Below are 19,276 nucleotides of genomic sequence, written 5' to 3'. Positions count from 1 at the left end.
TCTTTCTTTATTTTTATTTGAGAGAGAGAGAGAGAGAGAGCGCCCAAGTGGGGGTGGGGGGTGGGGGCAGAGGAAGAGAGAGAGAATCTTAAGCAGGCTCCATTCTCAGGGTGGGGCTTGATCCCATGACCCTCGGATCATGCCCTGAGCAGAAATCAAGAGTCAGACGTTCAACCAACTGAGCCACCCAGGGCTTGACCATTTGTTCCTCCCTACAAATTTTAGAATCAGCGTTTCTATTTAAAACCCTCTTAGAATTTTGGCCGGAATTACATGGAACCCATAGATCAGTTTGGGGAGGATTGATTTCTCATAATCGGTATCTCAGCCATCTTTGTCAATGAACATGGCATATTTTTCCACTTTTGATCTTCCTTACAGTTTCTCATTAAATTTGTATAATTTTCTCCATAAAGGTCTTTCTCATCTTTTGTTAGATTTATTCCAAGCACTTCATATTTTTATTGCTATTATGAGGGGCATTTTTCAAAATACTTTTCTAATTCGGTTGCCAATGCATAAAAATGCAATTGTTCTTTTGATATTAAAGCCTTGCTGGCTTTCTTATTCTAATAAATGAAGATTCTTTTATTAGAATCCATGCATGTTATTTATGAAAAATGATGCGTTTATCTCTTCCTTTCCAGTTCTTATAATTTTGTTTGTTTTCCTCGGCCTCATGCACAGACTTGGTCATTTGGTGAGAGGCTGAATAGAGGTGGTTGTAGTGGGAATCCTAGTTTTGTTTCTGACTGTACAGAGAATGTGTAACTTTTCACCATTACAAATCAGGCTGGCTGCAGGCTATGGTACATAACCTTTATCAGGGTCAGGGAGCCCCCTTCGGTTCCTTATTTGTCTGTAGATTTTTATTATCATAGGTATCTTGAATATTGTCACATACATTTCCTGTATCTACTGATGTGATCATATGGTCTTTATCTTTTTTTTTTTAATGTTTATTCTTGAAAGAGAGAGATAGAGTGTGAGTGGGGGAGGGGCAGAGAGAGAGAGAGAGAGACAGACAGACAGACAGAATTTGAAGCAGGCTCCAGGCTCTGAGCTGTCAGCACAGAACCTGACCAGGGGCTCGAACCCATGAACCACGAGATCATGACCTGAGCCGAAGTCGGACTCTTAACCGACTGAGCCATCCAGGTGCCCCGGTCTTTGTCTTTAATTAAGATGTTCAATTACAGAAATACATTTCTTAGTTTTTCCTTTTCCTGCTGTCTTTTTCTAGTTTTAGCATTAGACTAGCCTCATTGAAGGAGTTGGGGAGCGTTCTCTCTAGTTCACATTATCTGGAAGAGTTTGCGTAAGATGGGAATTATCTGTTCTTCAAACACTGGTAGAATTTTCCTATAAAACTACCTGGCCCAAAGAGAAGATTTGAGATTATTAACCCATTCTTTTCTGAATGTAGGACTTTTCAAGTTCCTTATTCTTCTTGAATAAGCTTTGGAAAAGTTGTAATTGTATGGGATTTGTTTATTTTACTTAACTTTTTTTTTTTTAATTTTTTTTTTCAACGTTTATTTATTTTTGGGACAGAGAGAGACAGAGCATGAACGGGCGAGGGGCAGAGAGGGAGACACAGAATCGGAAACAGGCTCCAGGCTCTGAGCCATCAGCCCAGAGCCTGACGCGGGGCTCGAACTCACGGACCGTGAGATCGTGACCTGGCTGAAGTCGGACGCTTAACCGACTGCACCACCCAGGCGCCCCTTACTTAACTTTTTAAACTTAGTGGCATTAATATTCTTATAATTTTCTCTTATCTTTTTAATATCTGCTTTATTTGTAGTTATATCTCTATGTTATTTGTAAAATTATTTATTTGTGCCTTCTCTTTTTTTTCATGAACAATTTTGCTAAAGTTTCATTCATGTTTATCAGTGTTTTTTGTAAAAATTTTTTAAAATGTTTATTTATTTTTGAGAGAGAGAGACAGAGTGCGAGTGGGGGAGGGGCAGAGAGAGAGGGGGACACAGAACCTGAAGCAGGCTCCAGGTCTGAGCTGTCAGCACAGAGGCTGACGTGAGGCTTAAACTCACAGACTGCAAGATCTGAGCCGAACGAAGCCAGATGCTTAACTGACTGAGCCACCCAGGCGTCCCCATTTTATCAGTGCTTTCAAAGTAAAAACTTTTGGTTTTGCTGATCCTCTATTTCTATGCTTATTATTTGCCTTACTCTATTTTTTTCATTGCTATCCTTTTTTCTACTTATTTATTAAATTTTGCCATTTATGCTTTTCTAATATGTACATTTTATAGCTATAAATGTTCTTCTTAAGCACATTAGCTGCACCCAGCAAGTTTTCAGATGTAGTATTTCATCAATGGTCAGTTCTAATTATTCTCTAATTCTTAATATGGTTTATTCTTTGGCACACAAGTTGCTTAGAAATGTGTTTTAATTTTTTTAAAAGTTTATTTATTTTGAGAGAGTGAGCAAGTGAGAGAGAGTGTGCATGCAGAGGAGGGGCAGAGAGAGAGAGAGGGAGAGAGAGAACCCCAAGCTGGGCTCTGCTCTGAGAGCACAGAGCCTGCTTGGGATTCAAACCCACGAACCATGAGATCATGACCTGGGCTGAAATCAAGAGTCAGACGCCCAACAGACTGAGCCACCCAGGCGCCCCTATGTTTTAATTTTTTAAATACTAAGAGCTTAAAAAATTATCTTTTGCTATCAATTTGATGTAACTATATTGTGGTCAGAAAACACGGTCAGTGTGAAGTGAATTGCTCAAAATTTGTTAGGCTTAAATTAAAAAAAACATTTTTAAGTTTATTTACCTATTTTGATAAGAGACAGAATGAGTGGGGGTGGGGCAGAGAGAGAGGAAGACAGAGAATCCCAAGCAGGCTCTAAACTGTCAGCATAGAGCCTGATGCAGGGCTTGAACTCACAAACCATGAAATCATCACCTGAGGCGAAACCAAGAGTCAGATGCTTGACCTACCAAGTCACCCAGGTGTCCCTGTTAGGCTTAAATTTTTTAAATGTTCTACCTGTGCTTAAAAAGTGTGTGCTCTATAAATGTTCAGTTATTAAGTTTGCTTAGTATGTTATTCAAGTGTAGTAAACTGACTTTTGCTGCTTGATCTATTAACTAGGAAAAGTGTGGTAAAATCTACTGTGATAGCAAATTTGCCCATTTCTCACACTGGTTACCCTACATTTCTGAGGGGTCCAATTACCCATGTCATTTCAAGAACCCTTTCTTTCTAGAAGATGCTTAATAAATAATCTCCTGCTGTTGTGGGTTGAGTTCTGTCCACTGAAAAGATATGAAGTCCTAACACGGGACATGTGAACATGACTTGTTTGGAAATCAGGTCTTGGTGGATGGGATGGACTAAAATGTGACTGTATTGGGTCCTAAGTCCAATGATAAGTGTACTTCTAAGGAGAGATCTGAAGACACAGAAGAGACCCAGAGGAGAAGGCCATGTGAAGACAGAGGCAGGGCTGGAGGGATGTCTGCCACAGCCAAGGGCGCCAAGGATTGTGGGCCACCACAGGAAGCCAGGGAGAAGACCCTTCTCCAGAGCCTTGGTGGGGAGTGTGGCCCTGTGAGCACCTTGCACGTCCAGCCTTCAGAACCATGAGAGTAAATTTCTGTTGTTTTAAGCCACCCGAGTTTGTGGTAATTTGTTAGGGCAGCCGCTGGAATCTAACGTGCCTGCTATTCCAAGGGGTTGATCTGAAGTGAACTTCTTGCAGGCCTGACGTTCACACCTCATCACCACGGTTAGGACTCGTTTGTGTGAGAGTGAAGGATGAGTCCGTGTGCTCAGCCTCCGCTCTCCAGATCTTCTCTGGCGAGCAAGCAGTGTGGGGGCGCCTGGGTGGCTCCGTCCATTGGGTGGCCAACTCTTGATTTCAGCTCAGGTTATGCTACCAGGGTCATGGGATGGAGCCCTGCATCCAGCTCCACACTGAGCGTGGAGCCTGCTTAAGATTCTCTCTCTCTCTCTCTCTCTCTCTCTCTCTCTCTCTCTCCCCCTCAACCCTTGTCCCCTCCTCGTGCTCTTTCTCAAGTAAAAAAGAAAAAAAGAAAGAAAGAAAGGGAGGAAGAAAGAAAAAAAAAAAAAAAAAAGAAAACCCCCAGCATTATCCCCGGGGAACTGGGGAACTACCTGGTCGCATGATCACATCCTTTTGGTTCCCTACTCACAGTGGAGTCAAAGCGAGAGCCTGGAAAACTTCGTATGTATTATCTTTATCACTTTGTACAATTCACACATTTCTGGATTTCCACCGATAAAATGAGTACTTTTAGGCGATTATGCTGCAAAGGATACAAAGCTTCTTCAGTGGGGAAGTTCAGGTTCTCACACAGAGAGCATGGGAGTTAGAGCAGCCACCAGGTGGCGACATGTCTTTCGGCAGCTGCTCAGCGGGCGTCTTTGATCAGGGGATGCCCCCTTCAGGCTCTAGGGGGAAACTATCCAGATGGGATGACTGAGGCTGCACCTGGAAAGTTTTATCCAAGAAAAATGGTGGATCTGACACTTGAATGTGACTGATTAGATGGAGAGAGAGCGTAGGAAGAAATCACGTAGAATGTTTCCAGGTTTCTGGCCCGAGTTACTAAAGTGGTGCATAGAGAGAGGAAGTATGGGGAACGAGGGGTTCATACTCAGACAAGAGTTTCAGGATCCTGGGGACACTTAAGTAACACCTGGTAGGAAGTAGAAATCAGGGGCTGTAACTCTCAAGCAGAGTCTGGAAGGAAATGAAAGGCAGAGAATGGGATCTTGGAGGCAGGACGTGTTTTCTTAATATTAGCCCCAGCACAGCGTAGGGTCTAGAGTAGGAGCTGGAAAATTTCAGCCTATGGGAAGGACTGGCCTACCACTGCCTTTTTGTAAAGAAAAAAAAAAATTTTGGAGCAAATCCACACCTATTTATTTACATATGGTCTGTGACACATTTCCCACTACAAAAGCAGAGTGAAGTAAGTTTTGGACAGAAGTCCTACGGTCTGTGAAGCTCAAGTATTTACTATCTGGCCTTTTGGTGAGAAATTGTGCTGACTCCTGGTCTAGAGCAGCACTCTCAACCTTCAGTGCACGTTGTCCAATGACCTGGAGACCCTGTCAAATGAAGAATCCGGTTCCAGAGGTCTCGGTCCAGCCCTGAGACTTGGCACGTCTATCAGGCCTCTGAGATACTGGTGCTGCTGGTCTAACTGAAGTTTCTAGCGTCCCTATTAAACAGGTAAAAATAGGTGGCATTAATCTTTTATTTAACTCAACATAGCCAAAATATTACCCTGTCTTATGTAACCAATATAAACAAATTGAGACCTTTTATTTGATTTTTTTGTGCTAAGTCTTTGAAATCTGGCATATATTTTGCACTTACAGCCCCTCTCAATTAGGCCTGGCCACGTTGGCTTATTGGCTAGTGGAACTCTAGAATAGGCTGCCAGATTTCAAATCCCGGCCCCACACTTACGAGCTGTGTAGCCGTGGGCAAGTTATGTAACCTCTCCATGTCTGTTTCTCCACCTATAAAAGGAGAATAATAAACGCACCTCCTCATGACGTTGTCTTGAGGATTACGCACACTAATAAAGTGTTTAAACAGCCTGCTGGGCACATCGCAGACCATTATTAGGCTTTTTGGATGATTCTGTACAGGAAGCACATTCTTTCCCTCCAGTAAAGGAACGAGTGTTCAGCATATTTCTCAGTTCTCAGCCCACAGCTACCCCTTCCTGCAAGGATCTTTTCTTTCATTCCACAAATGTTTATTGAGCCTTTACTGTGTATCATACCCGGTGTCAGGCACCAGGGATAGAACACCAAAATGAACACAAAAACCTTCTGTCCCTGTGGATTGCACTCTAGTGGAGAGATTCACAATGCATATAATGAATGTACAGTATGCTAGAAGGTGGTACCATGGGGGGAAACGCAAGCAAAGTAAGGAGGCTGGAAAGTGCTGGGGAGGGATGAAGTCAGTTTTAAGTAGGTGGCCAGGTGGCCCTTCACGGGACAGCTGTCATTGAAGGTCCTCAGGAGAGTGGGGTGGGAGCAGAGAGAGTCAGAGAGAGAACTTAACAGTGGTCAGAGAGGTGCGGAGTTGGGACAAGCATATCAGGCAGCTTATAGGCCATTATAAAAATTTTGGTTCTTCCCTTGAGTGAAATGGAGAGCCAACTGGTTGGATTCTGTGGAAGTTTTTTTTTTTAAGGCTGCCATGTTGAAGGACAGCGTGGGAGTGGACATCCGTGTTGGCCCTGATCTGAGGTTTTACTGGGACGTGTGGCTCTCAGTATGAAAAACCAGGAACGACCTGGGCAAATAGGTGTGGTTGGTCAACCTAAAACCATAACCAATTCTTTGTCCTCCTTCCATAACCAATCTGTGTCCTCACAACATGCATGTTAATGTTGCACAGTCACAAGAGGTGTTCCCTCGTGACAGTATTTTGTGCCATAGTTACATAAACGGCATTATACTACACATTTCTTTGTTAAGTGCTCAACACTATTTCTATGATCCATCCATGTTGCTGTACTTACCTCCAGTTCATTGTTTATTTTTTAAGAGAGCACATGAGCAGGGGAGGGGGAGAGGGAGAGGGAGAGAGAGAATCCCAAGCAGGCTCCGTGCTGAGCATCTGACTCTTGATTCAATGCGGGGCTCGATCCCACAACCCCGAGATCATGACCTGATCCGAAATCAAGAGTCAGAAGTGTTAATGGACTGAGTCACCCAGGTGCCCCTGGTTCATTGATTTTAACAGCTGCCCAGTATTCCACAGTAGGCACCTGCCCCTTTCACTTATCCAAAACCTTGCTTGCCTCCAACAACAGACACTTGAGTAACACTGCTGAAAGCATCCATTTGTACCTCCCTCGTGGCCCCAGGCGGACATTTCCCTGGGGAGCACTGGCACTTGGACATAAGCACCACCAACTGTAAAGCACTTTCTAGAGCGCCTGCAGTGGTTTAATACCTAAGTCACAGTCCCCACATCACTGCCGACACTTAAAGTTTGGCATTTGAGGGGCTCTTTATTTTCATTTGATTTTCTCTGGCTCTTTCGTTGATCTCTTGTTAACCACTTGGGTCTGCCCTTCTGTGAACCATCTACTAAGACCCACAGCCCATTTTCTTCTTCCTTTCTTCTTGATTTGCAAGAAATCTTTTTTTTTTTTTAATGTTTACTCATCTTTGAGAGACAGAGCATGAGTGGGGAAAGGGCAGAGAGGGGGAGACACGGAATCTGAAGCAGGCTCCAGGTTCTGAGCCATCAGCACAGAGCTCGACGGGGAGCTTGAACTCATGAACTGGGAGATCATGACCTGAGCCGAAGTCGGACGCTCAACTGACAGAGCCAGCCAGGCTCCCTGGTTCGCAAGAAATCTTGTAAACATATATTAATCCCTTGTCAATTTGAGTCACTGCAAATGCCTTCTTAGTCTGCCATCTGTTAGCTTTGATTGTGATGGCTGCTGAACAGAAATCTTTACTTCTGATGTTTCTAAATCCATTCTTGCTTACATTGGGTGCTCTGCGGGGGAGGGGAGGGGTAAAAAGGTGACGACTTTTAAGGATAATTTAGAGTAAAAAAAAAAAATTCTGGGGGCGCCTGGGTGGCGCAGTCGGTTAAGCGTCCGACTTCAGCCAGGTCACGATCTCGCGGTCCGTGAGTTCGAGCCCCGCGTCAGGCTCTGGGCTGATGGCTCAGAGCCTGGAGCCTGTTTCCGATTCTGTGTCTCCCTCTCTCTCTGCCCCTCCCCCGTTCATGCTCTGTCTCTCTCTGTCCCCAAAATAAACAAACGTTGAAAAAAAATTAAAAAAAAAATTCTGAAGTTATGCTTAGAACAAGATCAATATACAGAAACTACCTTCCTCTATGCTGGGTTTTGGGAAACATCCATCTAAGTTTGCCCCTATTCATTTCTACCTGATTCTGGGGTTTCTTTTTCCTTTTCTTCAAGGAGTGATTAGGTTGAGAAGAAAGGAAGGCACTTGAAGTAAATTTGGTTTTCCTAAGTTTTGCTAAACATAGCCATAAAATGCAACACTCCCTTAGCAAACTTCATGGTGGGAGGAAGTGGACAGATTCCAGAGAGGCCCAGGACCCCATTTCACCTGGCACATCACGCTGCATGTGGTGCTAAAACTGAGCAGAGCTCGGCCATCCTGAAAGAAGAAAGCAGACGGAGAATAAAAGCTTTGTAAAAAGAGCTGCTTCACAAGCCGTAGACACCCAGAAGTGGTCATGTGACCAAGAAACCAGATTTTGATTAGAACAAATATTGAGGAAGAACTATACGCCACAAAATATTTCTTTGTTCGATCAGTTCTAAATATACAAATACGTGAAGTAAACGCATCACGATCCATGTGCAAGGAGGGTCGTCAGGGTGGAACAGACACACTCACTGATGGACCACAGGGCCACAAAAGGTGGAAGGTAATTTAAACATGTTTATTTGAACAGAATGGAGAATGGCTGGGAAGTTCCAGAAAATCTTCTTGGGCTGCCATGACCAAAATAAAATAACAAGGCTAAGTAGAACCTATTTAAGTGTCTTGAGGCGCCTGGGTGGCTCAGTAGGTTACGTGTCTGACTCTTGACTTCAGCTCAGGTCATGATCTCCCAGTTCGTGGGATCAAGCCCCCACATCGGGCTCTGCAGACAGTGCAGAACCTGCTTGGGATTCTCTCTCTCTCCTTCTCTCTCTGCACCTCCCTCACTCACACTGTCTCTGTCTCAAAATAAACTTAAAAAAAAAAAAAACATTTAAGTGTCTCAGTCTTAATCTCAAATGTAAGTAATAAAGCTTGTGCCGGGTGGAAAAGATGGAATTTTAGGAGAAAGTGTGGGGTGTGGTTCCTGGAGTTGAGGCCATGAAATCACAGGCAGGACGAGTATGATTCATCTTTCCAAAATTGCCCACTTCAGGGGTACCTGGGTGGCTCAGTCAGTTAAGCGTTTGACTTTGTCTCATGGTTCGTGAGTTCGAGCTCCGTGTCAGGCTCTTTGCTGACAGCTCAGAGCCTGGAGCCTGCTTCAGACTCTGTGTCTCCCTCTCTCTCTGCCCCTCCCCTGCTTGCACTCTGTTTCTCTCTTTTAAAAATAAGTAAACATTAAAAAGCTTTTAATTAAAAAAAAACCCTACCAATCATAAACCTGTGAGAACAGACCTGGGTACTTCCTAGAAATCATAATACAGTGACAGAGTAAGTCCCACACGGGGAATGAGGAGGGCACTCATGACCTGGCCACAGACCAACTCTTCCTTCCCCCTTCTCCTTTTTTCAGGAAGAAAAAAGTGTCTCCTTTTCCCTCCATTTCGTTGAGTTTATGCATTTAGACAAGCCGCCTGTCTTTTGCGACTACCCCCATTATGTTCTGTGAGGGGCTTTCAGCATTTTTCTCAGGGCAGAAATCCTTCTGCAGGCTGGGTTTTCTTATTTGGGTCTCGTACACACAACAGGCTGTTGACAGAAACGTTTAAGCGGCCGTGAAGTCTGGAGCCCAGAGCTAATTCACCTGCCAAACAGGATCAAGGGTGAAGGGCAAAGATAGGAGGCCAAAGCCGCTGTCTTGGCTGAGGCAGGGCTTAGTCAACCTTAATGGATATATTGATAGAAAGAGGCAACACTGCTGGGGGAACTAACACCTTCTTAAGAACAAATGGAAATGCCTCAACCGGTCACTTCTTTTTTGTTAAGAAGAGGGGGATGGCAGGCTGAGGCCATCAGGCGCTCCCATCACACCCCTCCCAGGTGGGGCTGGGGGGACACCTCGAGGTGTTGGGTTTCACGCAGATGCTGATGCTCCAGGCAAATCGCAGAATCTGCCATGCAGGCCACTGGGGTGAAGGGGCACTGCTTTGTCCTCTGATGACCTTTCCATAAGAAGACAGTCTGACTCCGATACAGATGACGTTGGAGTCTCTGCTCCCAGACCAGTGTGAGCGCCAGAACCCCTCTGTGCAAACCATTAGCATTTCAGGGTGGAAAAAAAAAAAGCCTCCCGTGCATTCCACATTTGTGGGGCAAATGGAAACAGATAATAAACAAAAATCCCAAACCACGGCCTTTCAGCCCTGTTGACATGGGCAGCTGTTGGAAACAGGTACTTACTTCTCGTCAATCAAGTGGAGTAAAATTTAGACATCTTTAGATGCCTTAAATATTTTATTTGCCCTCAGGCCCAAAGACCTATATTTATTGTCCTACCTCAGAAATTATTTAAGCAAGTTCTCTTTCAACTTCATCATCCCATTCTTTCTGCCTTCCAAGTACCGTGCTTCTGTGCTCACGCTGAACTCCCACTGTGCTCTGCTATTCCCTCACACCCTTCCATACATATGTCTTAGGCTCTTCTTTTTGTTAACAGCTGGCCCCTTCCCACTCCACCTGTCTCCATCATCAGTTTTTGGGTTATGGCTTGGGCTCACCTCCTCCCACCCCAGGGTAAACCTCTATACAGTCTCAAGTAGCTGAAAGAATTGTAGTTTCTAATAGTTGTTAGTAACATAAACACGGAGATTCACATTTCTCTGGAAACGAGCCCATGCTTTTAAGCTTAGATCTAATTGCAGAACCGTGTAATGTAAGGTTAGCATTTGATTTCACTATTTATAAGAAAAAATACATAAAAGTTCATTAATTCTAGTTTTCTGATCTATACTCAGAGTTAATATTTTATTTATTATTTATTTATTTTAAAGTAGGCTTCACACCCAATGTGGGGCTTGAACTCCCAACTCGGAGATCAAGACCTGAGCTGAGATCAAGAGTTGGGACACCTAACCCAGGGAGCCACCCAGGCGCCCCTATAGTTAATATCTTAAAATGGTAACCTTATTAACAGTTGGCACCGAATGGCCTTTGCTACTGACACACGGGTTGATATTACACCTTGGTAAATATTTCTCCTTGTGAAATATTTGGCTTGTGAGCTGCTGGACACGCAGACCCCTCCCTCCAGAACACAGACGGAGCGTGCTTCACTGTATGCATGTAAATACAGCAAATGCAGGGTGTGCAGTGAGACTCAGACCGTTTATTGTACCGAATTGAGACTCCAGTTCAACTAAGCATTCTAACAGGTGACAAGATTCAAACACCAGAGGAAAACCTACTTCGGTCATAAGAAAGCAAGCTCACAGAGGGTCTGTGGGCCAGCGGACGAGCTTTCATTTTACTGGCTCTCCACACCCTTCTGTGTGCGAGTGTGGCAACACGAGGCTGCCGAATACGGAAACTCATCGGAGCCCACAGCACCCCAAAGGCCATTATCCTTATCCTGAATGGAAAGCATCATTGAAATTAAAAAAAAAAAAACATTTAAAGATCTCCCTTAGTCTTTGTAATTCCTAACTGTAAAAGATCACCTCAGTGACAGAACAAAGAATTTTCCTTGGTGGGGCACATCATTCATTACTGAACCGGAAAAGCAGTACCATAAAAAAGAAAACACTCAAGTAGAAGTAAATAGCTAAATAATTTACGTGTCGGTAGTTTTGCTGCACTGCACATAATCACACAAAACCCTAAAGCTGATGTTTTTTTTTTTTAAAGCTTAGAAAACACATTTGCCTTTCCAAGCTTCTTGATGCATGCTTCTTCTAAGGAAAACTATTCTATGCAGGCCTGATGTTTAAATATCTGTCCATCTAAGAGGTTGCCAACCTGAGTGTGCAGGTGTGAACAAGTGACCCTCCCAGCCGTCCAGGGGGGCCAGGCGCAGCCACACACAGCCTCTCCAGCTTACCACCCCCCCCCCCCCACCAGGCTGGGGAGCGCCAAGGCCAGCAGTTGAGGGTGAAAATATGCAAGCAGCACTGGTTACAAAGGGGTATGTTTGTACTGTTACTGTGATGTCCTTCAATGGACTGCCAGACCTCTGTGAGCATCCTCGGAGGTCTGGAAAGCAGCAGCGCACAGTGTGACGACAGGAGAGCGTCTCCTGTAGCGACACTCCCAGCAAGGCTCGACACGGCGTTTTCTTCCACGAGGCTGCCGGAAAATCCCACGGGCGCCATTTCTTTTGCTTTCTATTCCAAGTATTCTGAGTTCCCTGCCTTCTTGGCCAGCCCTTAATTGCTATGAACTCCTCTCCTGAATTAATAAGCTCCTCCCGTGCTTGCCTCTCAGCCCGGCCCCCCCTGCATCAGAAAGACCCACGTGAGATCCTCTGGAGAATGCAGGCCTCTCAACGTAACTCAGCAAGCCCTCCTTCCTGAACAGCACTTTTTCAACCCGTGGGGGGACGCATGTTTGCTGGCTTACTGGAAAACGGATCTTGAAAATAATCTAGAGGGAAAGGTAAGAAGTGGAATTCTGGTACACACAAAATATTTCAGGATTGAAAACTGGTCAGCTCTTGCCCAGCTCTTTTTGTGCCATACACGGTAACTAGCCTCCTGCACTAAGAGAATGCGGTGCGTATGCTTTCTTGAATGGGGTCGTTGGCGCAGGGGTCAGTGAACATCTTTAAGGGACATCTGTCCATAAAGGGACATTTAATAAGTATTTTAGGCTCGACAGGTCACATACACTGTCACATATTCTTCCCCCCCCCCTTTTTTTTCTTTTAACAACCTTTTAAAAATTGAAAAACCATTCTCAGCTCAAGGGTCTTCTAGATTTTCCCTGTGGCCAATAGTTGGCCAAGCCCTCCTCCTGGGAGTTCTTTGGCAGGGGAACATGGGCACTTAACTATGTAAAGTATAAGGTTGTTTGGGCCTTGGAACCCTGATTTGGGATTTCTTTTGAAGACTGAGGTAGGTCCTTGCGGAGGGATCCCTAGGCTAGGTGCAAAGCAGAACTGGTTGTCTTGATTCTGCCTCCCAAACGGTACCGAGCTGGGCCACACTGGCACCCTTTTTTGTAAAAAGTGGCAATCTATGGTAGGAAGTCTGAACTAAGGCCCATTTAAATCTGGGCCTATGCTGGCTAATCCTTGCCTTGATCTTAAAGGCAAAAATCACATACTCCAGGCATTTGAAAAGTTTCATTCTCAGGTCACATACTACTCCCAATGGTTGGCAGCAGAAAAGCTAGCGTGTAAACACACTCCCTCTTCACCGCTAATGCCACCCACAGTCTACAGAACAAACCCCGTCAGAGGATTCAAGGACGAGCACGCCAGCTCACTCTGCTCCTGGGGTATCTAAAACACTGCTCATCGGTGGCTGGGTCTTGATAAGGGACAGCGTTTACCAGGGACCGAGCACTTGAATAGCTGGAGACCCGCGTTTCTGAAGCTGGACCTTTCACAGGGCCATTTACCTCCATCCTCTCTGAAACAAGACCCCACACACATTAGAGGCTGTACCAGGATGCCGCTCCTCCAACCTTCCGTAGATCTCAGAGACAAGTATTCTACCAATAACTTTTTCACTGTTAGAATATTCACTGTGAAGAGCAGAGTAAGAGAATTTGCGTTTCTTTTATACATTTGTAATCTTTTCAAGTCATCAAGATACAGTATGCCATGTTTTAAATAATAAACAAGATAAAAATCTAACTTAAATAAGGGCTCCAGGATCTGAATCCTTTCTCTAATCAACGAAGTCTGAAAAAGCAGCTGATTGTTCTCAAAATAAACATTTGCTACCAACCAACCGAATTTCACTGTTCTAAGAAACAGCACGCACACACACACACACACACACACACACATACACACACACTCATAAAAAGAACTTCACCTAAAAAAACTAGGTATGAGAATTCCCAAAGCTTCTAAACAAAATGAATAGGTGTAAAACCACCGATCTCACATACACCAATCCAACTGTCCTCTTTAGGTCTTTGTTTAAAATGTCGAACCCGTTTTCTCAAAATGTGAGTTTATTTCTTGTTGAAGTCAGACCCTTCTCTTCGTCCGGATTTACAGTGGTATTAACAACCATGGCCTCAATCATGGCCGTAATACAGAGAACCTGTAAGCATGGGGGTCTCCAAAATAAAACCACTGAGACCATTTTTAATTAAGGAGGGGAACACCAACTCGAAGTTGGAGGAAACTAGAGCACAATTAAGCCCGGAAAAACGTACCACTGAGAAATGCGGTCGTGCCTGTCAGTAGGCACGAGCTCCAGTTCTAATGGTGTCGAAAGCGGTGAAACTTGAGGGATTTTCCAACTCAAAGACATAATGTTCTAAGGCTGCTGAAAGGTGCGACTGAGAAAGTCATTACCCGTGGTGAGGAAAGATAATGCATGAATGGTAATGGGGATTTTTCTACATAAAAAGAAATGAAACAATAAATTTTGAAGTGTGTGTGCTTTTGAAAGAAAGAGCACTGCATTCTCTCATCCTCTACCCTTAGCGTTGTTCTCTCATGCACCCACATTCCCTCTCTCTCACACACACTCTTCCTCCTACACACACACGCTTCTCTCCCACACTCTCATACGCACACTTTCTCACACACACATTGTTTCACACACACATTCTCTCTCACATTCTTTCCCTCTCTCACACACACACATTCTCTCATACTTTCTCTCACACACGCATTCTCTCTCACTTTTTCGCACACACACACAAAACACTCTCTCACACACACATGTGCACTGCTCTAGTCGTTATTTCACATCTTCCAGGACTATCAGTTTTAAAACAGTTACCTCCTGGTGCCTGCCTTTCTCCGTCTTGGGTATAAATGGCTTTGAGTTTTTCAGCCCACAAAGAAAACATGTAGCGACAGACCTGAACAGTAAGTGAAAACTACACACCACCCTCTTCAGCTTAGAGCTTTTGAGACGGACAAAAAGAGGACTGCGATTTCCGCCGGGCGGGTTCTGGTTCTGAGAACGCGACACTCGTCAGTGCCACCACCACTGATGGGAAACGGCTTTGCCATTCCCTCCAAAGGCAAAGTGCAGCTGTTTAAAATTTAACATCCCTCAGAGAAAAGCCAAAAATCTTAGTCGGTATCCTATGCAGCAAAAACAAAGTCATTTTCCCTTTTTCCTCCACTTAAACCTGTATCCAGAACGGCTAACCGCAACACTTTCTGGACAGGCAGAGCTTACGACAGCGGAGTTTGTTTTTGTTGCAAGGAACAAAAAAGGGAAAGCAAAAACAAAGCCGAAAGAGATTAAGCAGGAGAAACCCTGAGGCAAAAATGGCTTTTCCTTCAGAAAGTCTTCCTGGGCTCTCGAACTCCCGTCCCTGAGTTCACGCGGCCATCTTCTGGGATGGCAGGCCTTCCTCCAGCCAGAGGGTGGTGGTCGAAGCGCCACGCAGCGTCCGCCTGTGAATGCGCCGCAGCCGCAGCAGGTAGAGGAGGATGGAGAGCAGGACCACCAGGAAGCAGCCCGAGAACAGGTAGTGATTGTAGACAAAGGAGAAGCCCCTCCAGTGAGCGTGACTGGCCCGGAAGGTCTCCTGCTGGATATCCCTGGGCACCGGGACACAGAACAAAGAGGGCGAATCAGGCCAGGAACGCGATGTGACAGCGCACGGGGCACGTGCCCTATCGGAGGAACCGGATTTAGGGCTCCGCTCGGAGACAAAAACTGCCATCCCGGTCTCCGGGGCTCAGTTTCTTTACCTCTGTAACGGAGGCCGCCTGGCCTAACAGAGGGTGGCTGTAAATATTAACAGGATACCACGTGAACGTGCGTTCAGCTACCATCACTGTAACTTGGGTCAAAAATCAGAGAACTTTAAAAGAACTGCGAGGGTTTCACTACGAGCTGGACGCCAATGTGGAATCAGACCACCTGTCTGGGAGCAGTAACAGCCACGACTCACACTTTTTTGCGGTTAGCCCAGCTAAACGGATTGCTGGGACATGCTCAATTAAGTGAAGGGGACAAAAAAAATCCCCCGAAAACGAACTCCTCATTTGTGAGTGCACCAGGGTTGTTATGTGGGTCCAGCTGACAGCCAGGTCTGCGAACGCGAACGGGGAAAACGTCCACCTTTATTTTCCCGATTCCGACCGGCATTTCCACTAACCACGAGCGCAGACCACAAGCTATGGAGTGTCGGCACTGCTTGTGGCTTTGACGGTGGGGCAGCTCACAGGTTGCTGTCACATGGCGTAGTGGGGGCTGGCAGGTGCCTCCAGACATCGACACACATCACTGACATCACTGTACTGAAATTACAGGAAGCACTAGTTCTGCTCCCGGATTTGTTATTTCACGTTTTAACAAAAAAGAACACGTATCACTATATCGCCAATACGTTTTCTGTAAATATTTGATAAATTTGAGAAATATATTTGATGTCTATATTTCAATACTGTGGTTTCCTCTGTAACCTGTTATTGACTTCATACATTAAAAACAGTATTTTGAGAAGGAGTCCAAAGCCATAAAGGTGAAGAACCCCAGAACTAACCCTTCCGTGCAGGGGTCAGGGAAAGACACTTGGGAAAAATCAAACACTTTTGTGCTGCATCTGACGGGATGGGTGGGGTGGGAAGGATGCACTGCGGGGAAGACCAAAGTCAAAGTTCACTGACCACAGTCCTGCCCACAGCCAGCGCTTGCCCCAAACGCCCACAAACCACAGCTGCCGGGCTGATCATAACCACAGGAAAGCATCTTTTGTTTGATTCTCGTCACCAAATTCAGAGCCGTACCTTAACGGTAAAAACCGGGTCCTGTAAAGGATTGCTCCGAGGGTCCACTGAACCTCCTTATCGTAAACTTGTAAGGCTGTCTTTAAGTTTTTATAGTTGACAGGAAACGAAAAGCCCCTATGGAACACCTCAAACATCCAGGCAGACTTGAAGCACTGATACCTACGAACACCAAGCACAAACGTAAGTGGAATTCATTTGCTTGTCAAAATGAACCGGACGCCGAAATGGCCTTCCCCTGTGACCAACGCGGGTGCAAAGGCTTCCCTAGGCCTGCATCGAGCAGCCGGACCACCCATGTGCGCCTTTCCGGTTGATTTACTTGGTTTGTCCCCTTGTCCACAACCCAAAATAATTCACCTGTCAAAATCAATGAGCTCACGAAACTTGGTCTCGGTAGGATTTAATACATGGCCATGACATATTTTTACCTCAGGCGATCATTTACACTGATAAAGTGCCAACTTCTTTGGACCTCAGTTTATTATAAAACGAGAAGGCACAGGGTCCTTTTCAGCTCTGTTATTTTGTGATTTGAAATCCTTATCAGAGACTTACTTTTTGCAAAGTGCTGGGCTAAGTTAGTAATAAGACAGCCAATGCACTTAAATGACTTATAATGACAGGATTTTTGAAAAGCACCAAGTTACTAAGAAATAAGGCAGAATTTGATAAATGCCACTGGGGAGACATAATGCACGCTCTGGAGACTGAGGTGGGTGGCGTCTGCTTGAAGGGGCAGAGGAAGACGTGAGACAGTGCTGACCTGACTCTGAGGTCTGGGCAGGACTTCAACAGGCAAGGGACGGACAGGGGAACTCTAGGTGGAAGGAACAGCAAAAGTGAACAAAACACTGTAAGACATGTTTGGACACAAGTAGCTGTTGTCCTGTCTGAAAGGAGCCCAGGGTAGGTAAGGGGAAACAGTGACCGATGAGGATGCAAAAGTAGACTGGGGCCTGGGTGTGGCAAGCCAGGGGCCAACACTCGTGCACAGCTTCTTGAAACCGCCTGGGGACGGCCACCCACTGCTTACTTTAGCCTGTGGAGGTCAGCGTGTGAGGCATACAGTCCTCGGTCAAAGCGTTCTCGCAGGATCGACCACTTTGTTGCACAATAATCCTGGAAGAAATTTCACCCCAAGTAAATCACCGGTAAGTGAACAGGTTCTTCATTTTAAAAAGGGTTTACCAGGGGCGCCTGGGTGGCGCAGTCGGTTAAGCGTCCGACTTCAGCCAGGTCACGATCTCGCGGTCGGTGAGTTCGAGCCCTGCGTCAGGCTCTGGGCTGATGGCTCAGAGCCTGGAGCCTGTTTCCGATTCTGTGTCTCCCTCTCTCTCTGACCCTCCCCCGTTCATGCTCTGTCTCTCTCTGTCCCAAAAAAAAAAAATAAATAAACGTTGAAAAAATAAATAAATAAAAAATAAAAAGGGTTTACCAAATTCATATTCATAACAACCATATCCTTCCAATTAGGCAACACAAGCTTCACCTCTATGTGTACCGTGAACCCAGCAAATGCTCACTGATCAGCAAAGACCATGGTTGTTCTGTCTTAAAATTCTGCCAAAGTTATTGTTACAGAAAACTTCCCTGCCCACAACCAGCCTCTTCCAAACTGCTTAGTTTCCCCCTCTGTGACTGCCTGAGACTGGCGTAAGCTTCTGGAAGAGTGAAGTGGTACCTGAGCTGGTTCAGAGTGGCCGCCTGTGTCTGAAGCGACATAGTGCAAGGCTCGGGGAACACCAAGCTGATTACAGAAGGTTTTGTCTTTAGGTGAAGGGAGAGAGGTGCCATCTTTTCCTGAAGTTATTTGTAATATTATATATTTTTAAAGATTTTTGCTTTGAGAGAGAGAGAGAGAGCGAGCACACGGGCATGTGGCCGCAGGAGGAGCAGAGACAGAGGGAGGGAGAATCCCAGGCAGGCTCTGCACTGTCAGCGAGGGGCCCGACTCAGAGCTCGAACTCACAAACAGTGAGATCATGATTTGAGGCGAAACCCCAAGTCGGACACTTAACCAACTGAGCCGGCCAGGTGCCCCTGTAATAATAATAACTAAGATATACTGAGCATTAAGGGCCTTTTCTGAGTGTAATACTGAAGACCACTCCTTGGCATGGCTATGATTCCAACCTCTATTTCAAGGAGGAAGAAACTGAGGCTCTGAGAGATGGTGAAACTGCCCCAGGGAACACAGAACAACACTCAGTCTGGGGTGAGAGGTAAGGACAGACATTTAGGGCAGAGGAAACACCATGAATGAAGACAAGATGGGAAGTAGCTTGGATGCAAGGGCAACAAGTAGCTATGATTGGAGTAGGTCATGAGAGGTCGGGAGAGGAGGCCCCGGGAAGAAGGCACGCTAAGGCATTTGTGATTTATCCTGGTATAAAAGGAAGCCGCTGAAGACAATAAATAGAGAGGAGACTTGTGCTTTAGACAGGTCTGTCTCTGGGAGCGGCGTGACTGATGAATGACAGAGGGAGACCACATGCAGGAAGGCCAGCAGGGAGGCTCCTGTAGTAGGGCGGGTGACAGACGCAGGCCCCGCTAGGGCGGAGAGAGCAGGACAGAAAGCAGGGAGGGCTTTGAGAAATGAATACAGGTAAAATAACATGCTTGATGACTGATTATGGGGGATGTGCAGCGAGGGAGGAATGAATGGTAGGGAGAA

The 19,276-nt window shown here is 45.5% G+C and overlaps 1 protein-coding gene across 7 annotated transcripts in view; it reads right to left on the bottom strand.

Moving 5' to 3' along the window:
- Positions 1 to 4,912: 4,912 nt before the first annotated feature.
- The window catches only part of ENTPD4 (ectonucleoside triphosphate diphosphohydrolase 4), a 43,909-nt gene continuing 29,545 nt past the window's right edge, over positions 4,913 to 19,276 (bottom strand). For 3 of the 7 annotated variants that reach the window (XM_023252479.2, XM_023252477.2, XM_023252478.2), the window contains 4 exons: positions 17,636 to 17,721; positions 17,366 to 17,419; positions 16,600 to 16,761; positions 11,033 to 15,405 (listed from right to left, as the gene is read on the bottom strand). In XM_023252479.2, the coding sequence (XP_023108247.2) occupies positions 15,183 to 15,405; positions 16,600 to 16,761; positions 17,366 to 17,419; positions 17,636 to 17,721 (525 nt within the window). In that variant the 3' untranslated portion in view covers positions 11,033 to 15,182. Of the gene's footprint in view, positions 5,222 to 5,472; positions 5,526 to 11,032; positions 15,406 to 16,599; positions 16,762 to 17,365; positions 17,420 to 17,635; positions 17,722 to 19,276 lie in introns of those variants that run through there. The other 4 variants (XM_023252480.2, XM_023252481.2, XM_045055386.1 and 1 more) reach the window with 3 other exon arrangements.

The sequence above is a fragment of the Felis catus genome, chromosome B1, assembly GCF_018350175.1.
Source record: "Felis catus isolate Fca126 chromosome B1, F.catus_Fca126_mat1.0, whole genome shotgun sequence".
NCBI classification, from domain to species: Eukaryota; Metazoa; Chordata; class Mammalia; order Carnivora; family Felidae; genus Felis; species Felis catus.
This window is presented reverse-complemented; position numbering and strand designations above follow the sequence as displayed.